General features: G+C 39.9%; 2 protein-coding genes across 3 annotated transcripts in view; both read right to left on the reverse strand.

Moving 5' to 3' along the window:
- Positions 1–78: 78 nt before the first annotated feature.
- On the reverse strand, positions 79–3,323 carry LOC122765252 (CD209 antigen-like protein E). Its single transcript, XM_044019410.1, has 6 exons — positions 2,923–3,323; positions 2,736–2,852; positions 2,503–2,649; positions 1,188–1,330; positions 950–1,053; positions 79–573 (listed from the first exon to the last, which is right to left on the reverse strand). Exons 1-6 carry the CDS (start codon positions 3,002–3,004, stop codon positions 399–401), a joined length of 768 nt encoding a protein of 255 aa, XP_043875345.1. The 5' UTR covers positions 3,005–3,323; the 3' UTR covers positions 79–398.
- Positions 3,324–10,674: 7,351 nt separating this feature from the next.
- The window catches only part of kalrna (kalirin RhoGEF kinase a), a 156,054-nt gene continuing 154,172 nt past the window's right edge, over positions 10,675–12,556 (reverse strand). For both annotated transcript variants that reach the window (XM_044050535.1, XM_044050524.1), the window contains 2 exons: positions 12,419–12,556; positions 10,675–12,202 (listed from right to left, as the gene is read on the reverse strand). The exon at positions 12,419–12,556 is cut by the window's right edge and continues 1 nt beyond it. In XM_044050535.1, the coding sequence (XP_043906470.1) occupies positions 11,645–12,202; positions 12,419–12,556 (696 nt within the window). In that variant the 3' untranslated portion in view covers positions 10,675–11,644. The remainder of the gene's footprint in view (positions 12,203–12,418) is intronic.

The raw sequence follows: 12,556 nt of genomic DNA on the forward strand, positions 1-12,556 counted from the left end.
AACTCCATGCAGAAAGGCCCTTGTTCCAACCGGGGCTCGAACCCAGGTCTTCTCGCTGCAAGGCACGGGTGCTAACCACTACACCACCGTGTGGCCCACTACAAATAATCGTTTAACATAAAATAACAGTAGCACAGCCAAGAATAAGATGGATAAATACCTATTGTAAATAGATGTAAAAAATATTCTGTGCAGTATGTATGGCAGATTAAAGACTGTGGTTTCACGCTGTATCTGTTTACTTTGAGGAAGAACAAGAAAAGATAACAATCATTTCTCACAAAAAAAAGTGACTTGAACAAAGGTGAACATATATTTAACTTAAAGCAAAATTAAATGACAAAACATTCATGTGAGCGAACAATTCTAACATACGCTGCTTAATTACGAACCAAACTTCAAATTTTACTCAATACCAAGGCTTTTTTTTCACAGATCCAGTGCAGGGAGGCGTCACACGACAGATCATTCCAGTTGTTATTAACGTCTTTTCCAGCAACGAGAGTTCCACAGTCCTCCTCGCCGTACCGTGCATCTCCATTGCCATTATCTGGCTGCTGGTTTTGCCAAAACCTATAGAGATTTATGAAACAAGTTCACTTGAACAGAATTTGCCTTATTCATTCAAAAGGTCATAACAGACAAAAACCTCTTATACCAATCCTGCACCAAAGTCCATTGAGAAAATAGGCCGTTTTTACATCGAAGCATGCTGCCTCCATTCTGTAAGTTCTAATGTGTTATTTTGTGACGTCGCTGTTTGAAATCCTTTGTTCAGATTCACCTACGCGACACAAACTTACCTAACGAGAAAAGTTGTTTTAAAGATGACCATGTGTAACTTCATCAATTTTTATCTTTATGATTTGACCATTTAAAACATAGATGCATAATATGTAACTCCATATAACTGCATTTGGACAAGTAACTAAGACTGTGTTGGTCTTACGTCAAAGTAAGAGGACTTCCATCCGTCCATTTCCAGGTATTCTCACGGTCTCTGTCTGACAAACCAATCCAAATGTCATGAGTGCTGAGCTTAGACATGGATTTCTGTAAAGGACACACAGGGAAGAATTGAGCAAATTTCTTTAGGGGGTCCCAAACAAAATTCTCCCGTGGCCCATCTGTGGGTCCGGCCCCAGTCTTTGGTAATCACTGGTGTGGCTAAGACGGACTCTGTCTACCTGCTCTTCAGTGTTGCTTATGATCACCAGGTCAGCTCCTCTCTCTCTGCAGTCACTCCTGCCGTGATCCCAAGAACCGGACGTCGAGGAGAGAAAATAGCAGGACGACTGAAGCATTGTCCATCCATTGGGACAAGGCATCACTGTAAGACAGGAGACAATGGACAACTGAAGACCTGCATCCACCCTCTGTGTGGTGGATACAGCTTTTCAAGTGTTAAGACCTGGTTTTAGGGTTAGGGGTATGGTTAGGTACTTGTGATGGTTAAGGTTAGGGTAAGGGGCTAGGGAAAGAATTGTGTCAATGATGTGTACTCGTGTGTTTGGGTGTCTGTATTCTCATTTTTTTTACCTCCTGGGGACCTTTCAACTAAACAGCTGACGTTTTTCAGGTCCACTAGTCCTCGCGGGGACCAAGACTGGGCCCTGAGGATGCGGGACCTCATTTCTGAGGGTCTAGTTAGGGTGAACATTTTGGTAGCTGGTTTTGTGTGTGTGTGTGTGTGTGTGTGTGTACTTGTATTTATAACTTTGTAAGGTCCAAAAAAACACGTACCATCCTATCTTTGTGAGGACATTTTGTCTGGGCCCCACAACTTTAAGGGGCCTTATTCAGGGTTAAGACCTGGTTTTAGGGTTAGGGGCTAGGGAACGCATTATGTCAACCCTCATTAAGGAATAAAAACAAGTTTGGGTGTCTGTATTCTCACTTTTCTAACCTCCTGGAGACCTTTCCTGACATAAATACTGACTTTCTTTCTGGTCTGCTAGTCCTTGCGGGGACCAAGACCTGGCCCTGATGAGGCAAGACCTCATTTTTGAGGGTCTAGTTAGGGAACAAAGAGCAAGTCCCTATTAATGTACCTTAACACAGGATAAGGTAAAGATGAACATAGTTAGTTGTGATGGTTAAGGTTAAGGTAAGGGACTAGGGAACGTATTATGTCAACCCTCTTTAAGGAATAAAAACAAGTTTGGGTGTCTGTATTCTCACTTTTCTAACCTCCTGGGGACCTTTCCTGACATAAATACTGACTTTTTTTCCGGTCTGCTAGTCCTTGCGGAGACCAAGACCTAGCCCTGATGAGGCAGGACCTCATTTTTGAGGGTCTAGTTAGGGGACAAAGAGCAAGTCCCTATTAATGTACCTTAACACATGATAAGGTAAAGATGAACATATTTAGTTGTGATGGTTAAGGTTAAGGTAAGGGACTAGGGAATGCATTATGTCGACGAGGGTCCACACAAAGAATGCAAAACCAGCATGTGTGTAAGTGTATGTGTATGTGTGTGTATGCGTGTGAGAAGGACTCACGGTGTGGAATCAGACTCTGAAACTCCTGCAGCTCTTTGGTCTTGTTGGCGAGTTCATCAGTCAGCAGGTCTCTCTTGTTTTCAGCGGCTTGGAGAAGCTCAGCGAGGTTGACTGTTACAGCAGCACAGTGCTGTGCGGAGTCATGGTCTACACAACAACCAAAAGTCAGAGTAGATACTTGATTGGCCCCCCTCCTTTTGGAAGACTTTGTATTTGTCCCGTATGAGACTCACGGTAGACACCGAGGCCGACGAGTGCAGCCAGCAGGATCACGCTGAGCAGGAGCAGAAAGAGGACGACGGCAGCAGCAGCAGCTCCATGAGACCTCGTCGTCCGAGACCTCTTGGCACCTGAGCAGAGGAACAACCAGTCAGTGCAGAACATCAAAACACAGGGAGACACAAGGACACGGGAGAATACCTGAGTCCACTTCTGAACATGTGGGGGGGACACAATTGATGAATTTATCGTTGGCATAGATTGCGTCCATGTCCTTATCCATCGTCGGAGTGTGAGCACCGAGCAGCCGAAGCAGCACTTTGAGGAAGTCACAACATCTATTCTGGGCTGAGAGTTGCTCACAAAACAAAACCACACGTGACTTTACTCTTTTGGTTGGCTGATAGAAATCGGAAGACTTACTTCCTTCTAATCCTCTGTGTTTATGTATTTGACATTCTTATATTTCTGTCTTATTTCACTGCTCACAAAAGGTTGACCGGAACCATGGCCACAACTCATTTTGAATTTTGCCAAATTTAGAATTTTAGGGAACTTGCTTCATAAATGAATCGTATCAACATAACATTTTTTTTATCAATTTGTACTACTTATTAGAAAGTCTGATCTAATCTAATCTAATCTAATCTACTCTAATCTACTCTAATCTACAAAACATATTAAAACACCAGAAGGTCTCAGTCCACACTTTGAGAGTCAGTGACTTGGAATGCGCTAAAAACATTAACATTATACAATAACATTTGATGTTTTTTTCACACATTGACAAAGTCTGTGCGTCTACGATGCGGCTAATATTAAAGATATTTGACATTCACTCATTCAAAAACAATGACGTGATAAATGCAGCTGTGCCACTTTGTTTATTAACAGCAACCAAACATTTTGTTTTTTTAAAGCAGACAAGAGTTAAACTACAATGAAACAAACATGACATTTATGGCAACAGAGGTGAAAAGTGTCAGAAAACCTCAATTTCAATGTCTTTTACCTTTTAAGTCTACATTAAAACAGATCACAGCGGTTTATATTCATATAAATACGTATAAAGAGAGGTTTAGAAGAGGTTGAACAGCCTCTGTCTTATTTGCATTATTTCAGCCGGTCCCATGCTGCAGGTGGAGAGTTTGTATCCCAGACAAGCCCATTCATTGGTCATCTCCATGAAACCTGGGTCTGAGGTGAGGCCGCTCGCTGGAGGAACAAAAACAGGAGAAGAAGCTTATTTTAATGATATATAATCGCATAAACACGAGCTACGGGGAACTAACTGCCGCGTATCGACACACAAAAGTTGAAAAGGTTGTCGTCACCTGACAGCAGGTTGTGGAGGTTACAGTAGTTGAGGCCGCCGTCGAGGAGCGTGGTGAAGCTCTGAGACTCTGACCTACCCTGGTGAACACATGAATGAATGAATACATTTAGTCACAGAAATAACAATAATTATAATAAAAGTAAAATAAAAATAATCCATAACAACAAAAATGCATTAATTTCACTGCAACTTCACAGAGGTCATACCACACAGTAAATGACTGTGATTTAGCTGGATTTCCTTGTATAAATACTGTATTTTCTTGTATAAATACTGTATTTTCTTGTATAAATACTGTATTTTCTTGTTTAAATACTGTATTTAATTATCATTTCATAATAAAACACAAAAATATGGTGTTATATTCTAAATGATCACAGTTAAAGCCTAATTTATTGCGACATTTGCACGGCCGTTTCGGGCCCTAACAAACATCTGCAGCTTTGTTTTCTTGCGGACGGTTGATAGAGCCCTCATTCAGCAGGAAGCGCGTGATACTTACAGACACGCGGCAGCCCACGGTGAGGAGGGTGGAAGTGAAGGTGAAGGTGATGTTCTCGCCCTGAACGCCGTCCAGAGACGTGTGGTTGGCCGTGAGTTTCAGAGGCGTCGCCGACAAGAGCTGCAGCAGAGAACGAGCGTGAGACGGTTCAAACTTTGTGGAACAAATGTGCAATTTTCAACCACAAAATAAAACCAAATAAAATAATATTTAGGTATGTAAATGTATGTAAACATATGTAGATTGCCCCCACAGGCTATTGGGGGGGCCGAAAGCAGCCCTTTAGTTTGCTTATGCCTGGGGCCGGCTGTGGTCATGGTCTTTGTCCTTTGACCCAGTAAGAGATGTTGGTTTTATCTTATTTATAGTATTTGATTGTGTTATTGTTTGTTCTTTTTGGTCTTTTAGGTTTATGTTTTTTGTTATATTCTCTGATGTACTGCACTTTGTTTCAGCTGTTGTTGTTTTTAAAGTGTATAATCAAGCGAGTAATAAAATACTCATGGCCGTGCCTACTGATGCTGACAGTCATCTATATTTACTCTGAAAAGAAAGAATAAAAGAAAAAATACTGCTATAAATTGTTTACTAAACTACAGATATTTAAAATTCAAAAATAAAATACTACTTCAAATGTAAAATGTTAGACTTAGTTCATTGAAATGATTGTGTTCATTATAAAAACAAACTATTTATTCTCATTATAGATTGTTTATAACTTCATTTTAAGTTATTTCATGTGTTTATGTGAAGGTCTATAATACTGTACGGTCTATAATACACTAAAAAAATATTGTATTTATATCGTTAAAATTATACGACAACAAAATAAAGGTTCATACCGTGTAAATAGGAGTGAAGGCCTGGATCTGTGCTGCCACTTTGGTGCTAACTTCAGCACAAGGTGCACTAAAGAGCCTGCAACAAAGACAGAAAAAGGTTTAGATGTAATCAATATAATTCAGAAAAATTAAGAAACATAAATGAACCTACCAGAGTGAGGAGCAGAAAGAGTGATACGCAGGAGCTGGAGGAGGAGGAGGTGGAGCGCAAGACGAAGAGCCGAACAGCATCAGCGTCATCAGCGTCATCAGCGGCAGCAGAGTTCTCATGTTGGTCATGATGAAGCTGGTGTTTGTTCTCAGAGTGGAGCAGAGCTGTGATGTTGTGAGGAAGTGGATGGAAGTGTGAAGCTGAGGGAGTTTCCACGGCACTCTTATAGAAGCTCATCACAAGGGCAGGAGACAAAAGAGGCTTGAAATCAATCTTCTGTGACTCTGCCGCCTCTGTCCCTGCTCCTGATCACATGGGTGTCGCTCCTTTACACAATAAAAGAGCCTTCGTAATTGTTTTTGTTGCGGTGCATTTTTTCACCTTTCTTTCTGGGTCACGTTAGAATAATAAAATTAGAAATAAACTCGAGTGCAGCAGTCCCCTGACCTCACTGTGTCTCTAACTCAACAGTGCGTACATGTATTCGGTGTTGGTGTCTTGTGTCACATATGAAGTTTCGAGGCGATCGGTCAATGTGTGCCGAAGTTATGGGGCACTTCCTGTTCCGAGGCGAATGGTGGAAATTCGCAAAATTCCAAAATGCTGCCATGTGTCACGCCTCTTTTGCACCCACAAAAATCTTTCAACAATTTTTTTTACCTTTACAAATTGTCGTGTTTTTTTGTATGTTGGTACGACTACGGTACGTAGGGTGCAAATCGCCGAGATGGACGCCAAAATTAAAAATGGCCAACTTCCTGTTGCGTTGACGCCATGGTCCCGATGGACTTTTTTGTTCTTTTTCGACTTGGTCTGTGACACGTTTCCACCAAGGTTTGTGAAATTTGGTGCAATGTATTAATTTTAGAAATTTTCTTGCATATTTTATAAATTTTTTCATCAGTTAACTAATTTAACAAAAACATTTTTAACAGTTTTTTCAGCTCAGCGTTGTCTTTTTTAGGGTACAATTATTTCACTTACTTTAATTAAAGATGAAAATAATTCTACCAACCTAATTGTATCAATTGTTGTTTTTCATGAGCCCAGCGGCCATTTTTGGACCTCATGTTTTGACAGTAGCCTACAATGGACAAACTACAAACTAAAACTATCTATCTTTTGATGCTAACGAAGATTAGATATGCACATATGCAACTAACAATAGTAACGTATCATTGTTGATACATTTTACTCACTGTTCCTTATAGATAACAGTTATATTGCAGAATTTGGGATCAAAATTGAGATTTTGACTTGAAAATTTGAACTTGAAGACGTCATCACTTATAAGTTTGGGAGACACAAATAAATGTTTTCCACCATTTTCCACACAAATTAATTTGGATTACTTGAGAAAATGAGTTAACAGATTAGTTCTTTGCTGTAGACACTACTTTATTATAAAACTTTTAATATTTCCTCCTGTAGACCATTTACATGCTGTCAAAACAACAGTTTCATAGTAAAATAAAAATAAAAAAGTTGCAGATGAAGTTTAATAAGACAGAAATACAGACCTCAGTCAATCTTTAACATTCGGCAGCGATTTCAAGGCTGGATTATTCCCTTTGTCTCACAAAGACCCTGAGAACTAAAGGGTGAAATGTAGATTAAGATCCACGCGTCATGTGGCAAACAAAGCACTGGAGTGTGGTCATGTGATTTACTTGGAAAACAAAGGTCAGGTCCTTGTCCTTTGTGTTGCTGATGAAGCGGGTAACCCTTTTTATTTAAGTGTAAACTTAAGGGTTTTGATGATTGTGGGTGATGTATGGAAGCCCACGGTGATCAAAATTACAAAAATGATAGACTATGCGTATCAATAAATAAATACAGACTAAATGTATCACGTATCAGCTGTATTTGCTTCTGATGTAAGGTAATAATTCATATTTGTTTTATTTGCTTTTTATTTTTAAATATTTGTTGTAATTGTCTTTGATTTGTTCTATCATTTCTATCATTTTCAGTTTTATTTTATTACCCTGGCATATTGAATATTATTAGCTGTAACTTACTTACATCTATTTTTTTGACGATAGCAAAATCTCATCTTGTGTAATTTCTATTTAACTCTTAGTTATTTTTATTTTTTTACTTTTTTTACAAACTGATATATATATATATATATATATATATATATGTATATGTATATATATATATATATATTTTTTTTCAGAGAAACCCAGTGAGTAAGCTCAAATTTGGCTATAAAAATAAATAAATAAATAATAGTAATAATAATAATAAATTGTTAAACAGTTTTAAATAAAAAAAAATATTTGAAAGATTTCTGAAATATTCATGTTTTCTTTTTTTATGACAGGTTGTCCACTAAATTTAAGCACTACATAAATATATACATATACACGAGTATATATATATATATATGTATATATACATATATGTGTATGTGTGTGTGTATATATACATATATATATACATATACATATACTTGTGTATATATACACTGTATATACATTTTTGTAATTATGAACCATTTGGCTCTCCATACATGTAACCACTGTTGTTGTGTTGTTGTTCTGAATGGTGAGGATTTGACATGAAAAAAAAGAAAAAAAAGGTTTATGATGAAGCTGTGAAATAAGTTAAGGGGGAAAATGGGAGCGTGACATTCGCTCGGCACCAGAAACACAGTCACAATAGACTGGAATCAGCTGCTCCACAGTCATCTGCTCCTCCAGCGCCTGACAAATTAACATCCAATCACTAAATCAACCTGAAAATCATTTCCTTCATTCACCCAGGATGATTATTATCATTATTTGTTTGTGGCTGTTTAGTTCCAAGAATGAAAAGAAGACACACGAGGTGTCCCTGGTGGTTCCTTCTGTGAGGTTAGTTTTTCTGTTTAACGCTAGTTTACCACTAATAAAAAAATACTTATTTTAATACTAAATCCGATTAAGAACAAAAACACTCTGGAATAGTATTAAAATGCAATGATTTAAAGTTTCTTGAACACTGCTGACAGTATTTCATCGGGGACCTGGTCCTAAATCTGATTGGGTCTTAAACTAAATCTTATTTTGCTGTTTCTAAAAGATTTAACCATCACGGCCAGCATACTTCCTTGCATCCTTTAGGGTTGAGCACTAGGGGGCAGCAGAGAGGAGGAACAAAGGAAATGGAGGTGCTCTACGGAGGCCCACAATGGCCAAATGTCCTGATTTTTAACTTTAACACGAACACTTGGAAGTGAAGGGGTGAGGAGAGAGAAAGATTCAAGCTCGTTCAAGCTTCACCAATTCATGTTTCTACATTTTTACCTTTCCAGAAGTTCCACCACTCGTCTTCCTCGTCATCGCCCTTGAACTCCTACGCTGCCCCCCCTTGTTGACTGACGGTACTGCTGCTGTTTCATCTGTAAACGCAAGCCTTCACAGAATATGGACAGAAAAACGGCTCAAACTCAATAAAAAAATCAATATATGGACACAATGTGTTGCCAGTTTTCACTTTGTTTTTTTTACAGTGTAATGTTGAGCATGAGCGAGTCTTTACTGGTCGACGTGGGTTTTCAGAGAAGCAGGTTATGAGCCCAGTTAGTCAAAGCAGAGAAAGAAGAGCACCTATGACGGCAGAACACATTCTACATTCATCGACAGTAAAACAGACTCTTCTGTCAGCAAACGTGAGCTAATTTACAAGCCAAACACAACCAGAGACAACAACACCACAGGTGGTGATTTGTCACGCTGTTTTGTTTTTTTTTTTCCTCCGACTTTGATCCAGGCGTCTGCTCGAGAAACTCGTCTAAACGGATCCCTGGTGATTTTTACATGCAGGTTTTTCCCTGATTATTCTACTCGTCTGCAAACTACCTAAGCAAGAGTTTTCTTTTTGTAAACAGTGATACAAACAAATTACCATTCAAACAGACACCCCGAAGTTCAAAATCCTGTTTCCAACAGCAGGACGACGACTCCGCAACGTCCCTTTTTTAGTCCTGATTGGCCCAGTTAAGTCCAGCAGACCTGATGTAAACTCAGTCAATATTTAGCGACTGCTCGGTGACTTCAGCTCTGCGTCCTACGTCACCTCATTCTCTCAACCTCCTGAAATAAAACAAATAAATAAATAAACTTAATTAAAAATTAAAAAATATATATACGTGATATCAGGGGTGTTTGTCGGCCGTCGCATTCACTCAATGAAAAATAAACAGAGGTGGATTCAGTCCCGTCCTTCTTCCTCGTCGCAGTTTTTTTTTCCTGTGCGAAGAACAAGATTCCCCACCAGTGACCAAACGGACAACTAACAAAACATAGAAATTCAGACGCACAACGATTTTTGACAGAACTTCCTACTCCTAATTCATTCTTAATTTCTGTAACACTTAATCTACAGTCTAGTAAAAATACACCGACGATCCCAGAGGACAAACTGAGCAGGGAACTTAACCGTGGCTATGCTAGCACCCAGCAATACAGGATTTAAGTTTTACTTTAACGACTCTTATAAAACTACCTTGGTTTTTTTTTTATCAGATCCCCAACTGACATTCATGAATCGAATTAATCCTCAATATGTAATCTCAAAGCTGCTGTTAGCGACATCATCTTCTTTTCAGCTAACTTTTTGCTAACTTCCTGTTTGTTGCTGCTGTTAGCATTCCTGCTAACGCTATACCCTATTTAAAAAGGTCCTGTGTGTAGAATTAGGGGCTGTCTATCAACAGAAATTAAATATTTATAGTGATTATTCATGTAATATCACAAAACTACTGTGTTTTTGTCCTATGTTGTCAGCCATTTTGTGCCACAGGCTCCAGTTAGGGTTTACTCTACTGGAAAGACATAGTGATTTTAGTGGCGTCATTTTGGGTTTTGAAGCAGGAAATTCACCTGAAACAAGTTGTCAATCACATGGTGTCTTGCATTATTGTTTTTTCTAAATGGGAGCATAATTTACAAATAAAAAAATATAGGACTGCATTACTTGATTAATCAATTAACTATTCAAGTATTTTAGTCACAGATGAATCAGTTCGAGGTTGTTTTTTTTTTTGCATTATTAAGACACGTTTTCTGATTTTTCAGCTTCTTAAATGTGAAAAGTTTCTGGTTTCTTTGCTCCTGGAGTCATATCATCAAAAACTGAAAACAACAACAATAATCTAGATTATTAACACGTCAGGATATAAAATCAAGTAGAAGCTAATTTTCCCACACTTACATTCAAACTAAGTTCTTTGATTACATCCAACAGTGTCGCCCCCTGGTGGCTAGTCACTATGCTTTGAATTTTCTTGTGATTTTTTTTGAGCCAATTCGATTTTTGAACACAAGCGTGAAGACAATTGTGATTCGGTCAGTTGCAATATGCAGCTTGACCACTAGATGCCACTCAATCTGTACACACTGGGTCTTTTAACGTGGATTATTAACAGGATTATTAACTCCCAGCAGCTTTAAATTAACTCAGAGATGATGACCATGCAAACATTATACCGTCACAGTGTAAACACATTTTTAGCTAAGCACCTAATCTTTGCTTATCAGTCGCTGGTTAAACGAACTTGAACAAACTCATGTTCACTCATAACTCATGTCATTGGTCGGTCGTCTTATGTCCCTGAGCTGGAATATCGTGTCTCGGGAGTTGTGGAGTAAGACTGGGATTGACTCGACTTTGGGATTAATAACAAATATATGTTTTTTGTTGTTTTTCTTTTTTGTTCTGTAAAAATAAACCCTCTTAATGTAAATAAAACCAAATATTATTCTCCGTCACTTTTTTGCTCACAGTGGTCGTTTTTCTCAAATTTGAGTTAGTTCTTTGGGATTTTAATGGGACATCCAGGACAATCTGGCCAGTAAATGAAGAAATTACATTTTTGGTTGACGAGTAAATGTTGTACAACCATAAAATGACATTATTTATTGTATTTATGTATGGGTTTGAACCAAAGTGGCCTAAATCTCGCACCACGGGCGACAAATCCTTTTCCCACTCGCACATTAATAAATAACTGAGATAATTAAAAGCCTAAAATATATTATTATAGTGTTATTATTGGTACACTGGTGGTCACAGGTGGATTTTTTTTATTGATGTCGTCTTCTTCACAGTGTGTTGCCCATGCTGCTGCTCACCAGCCCTTTGATATTGGTGATGGGCCTGATGTCGTGCAGCTGTCTTCTGCGGTCGATGAACGCGCCCAGTCGCGTCGTGTCCAGGGGCGTCTTGGAGTACTCGCCGCCGTGCGCGCCCCCTCGACCCACCCACGGGTGCTGCAGACAGGAAGTGGCGCTCGGCCTCTTGCGCTGATCCTGCTGCAGCACCGACGACACAAAATCCCTCGCCGCCTGGCTCACGTCCCGGAAGTACTCGTCCGGGAAGCAGAAGTCCAGGCGGCAGATGTTGACGCACGTCTCCTCGGGCGACTCGTCCAGGAACGGCGAAACGCCGCTGAGCAGGACGTACGCCAGCACGCCGACGCTCCACATGTCTGTCGCCACGGAGACCGGCGTCCCGCGGATGAGCTCCGGCGCGGCGAACTCCGGGTTCCCGAGCAGCAGGTGGACGTAGCGGCGGTGCACGGACAGCTGCACGGCGTCGCCGAGGTCGACGAGTTTGACGCACGGCGTGGGAGCGTGGAGGTCGACCATGATGTTCTCAGGCTGCAGGAAAGAGAAGCGGAAAATTACAACTTTAGTCATTTATTGTTGTTGTTGTTGATGGAAATTATGGAAAATAATTTGTTTGCTGTGTCCTTCATCTGTCAGGCAAGACTATCAGACCTGACTGAGGGAGCGTTTGTGTAAAACACCATGTAACTTGAAAGTTACACAGGGAGTTGTTGTTGAGTTGTTGTTGTTGTTGTTCGTGTCTCTGACCTTCAGATCCAGATGTGCTACCCTGCAGGTGTGCAGGTGTTGCACGGCCTCCAGCGTCTCCCGGATGAAGAACGCCACCTTCTCCTCCATCAGCTCGTCGTGGGCGACGAGGTAGTCGAGGAGTCGACCGTCCTCCAG

This window comes from Solea senegalensis, linkage group LG2, assembly GCF_019176455.1.
Source record: "Solea senegalensis isolate Sse05_10M linkage group LG2, IFAPA_SoseM_1, whole genome shotgun sequence".
Taxonomy (NCBI): Eukaryota; Metazoa; Chordata; class Actinopteri; order Pleuronectiformes; family Soleidae; genus Solea; species Solea senegalensis.

Bases quoted from the DNA above. Each gene is read 5' to 3' on its own strand.
- LOC122765252 (XM_044019410.1), bottom strand. From the start codon at position 3,004: ATGGATAAGGACATGGACGCAATCTATGCCAACGATAAATTCATCAAT. The intron at 2,853-2,922 runs GTATTCTCCCGT...TCCTCTGCTCAG, and splicing joins ATGTTCAGAAGTGGACTCAG to GTGCCAAGAGGTCTCGGACG. The intron at 1,054-1,187 runs GTAGACAGAGTC...TGTCCTTTACAG, and splicing joins TAAGCAACACTGAAGAGCAG to AAATCCATGTCTAAGCTCAG.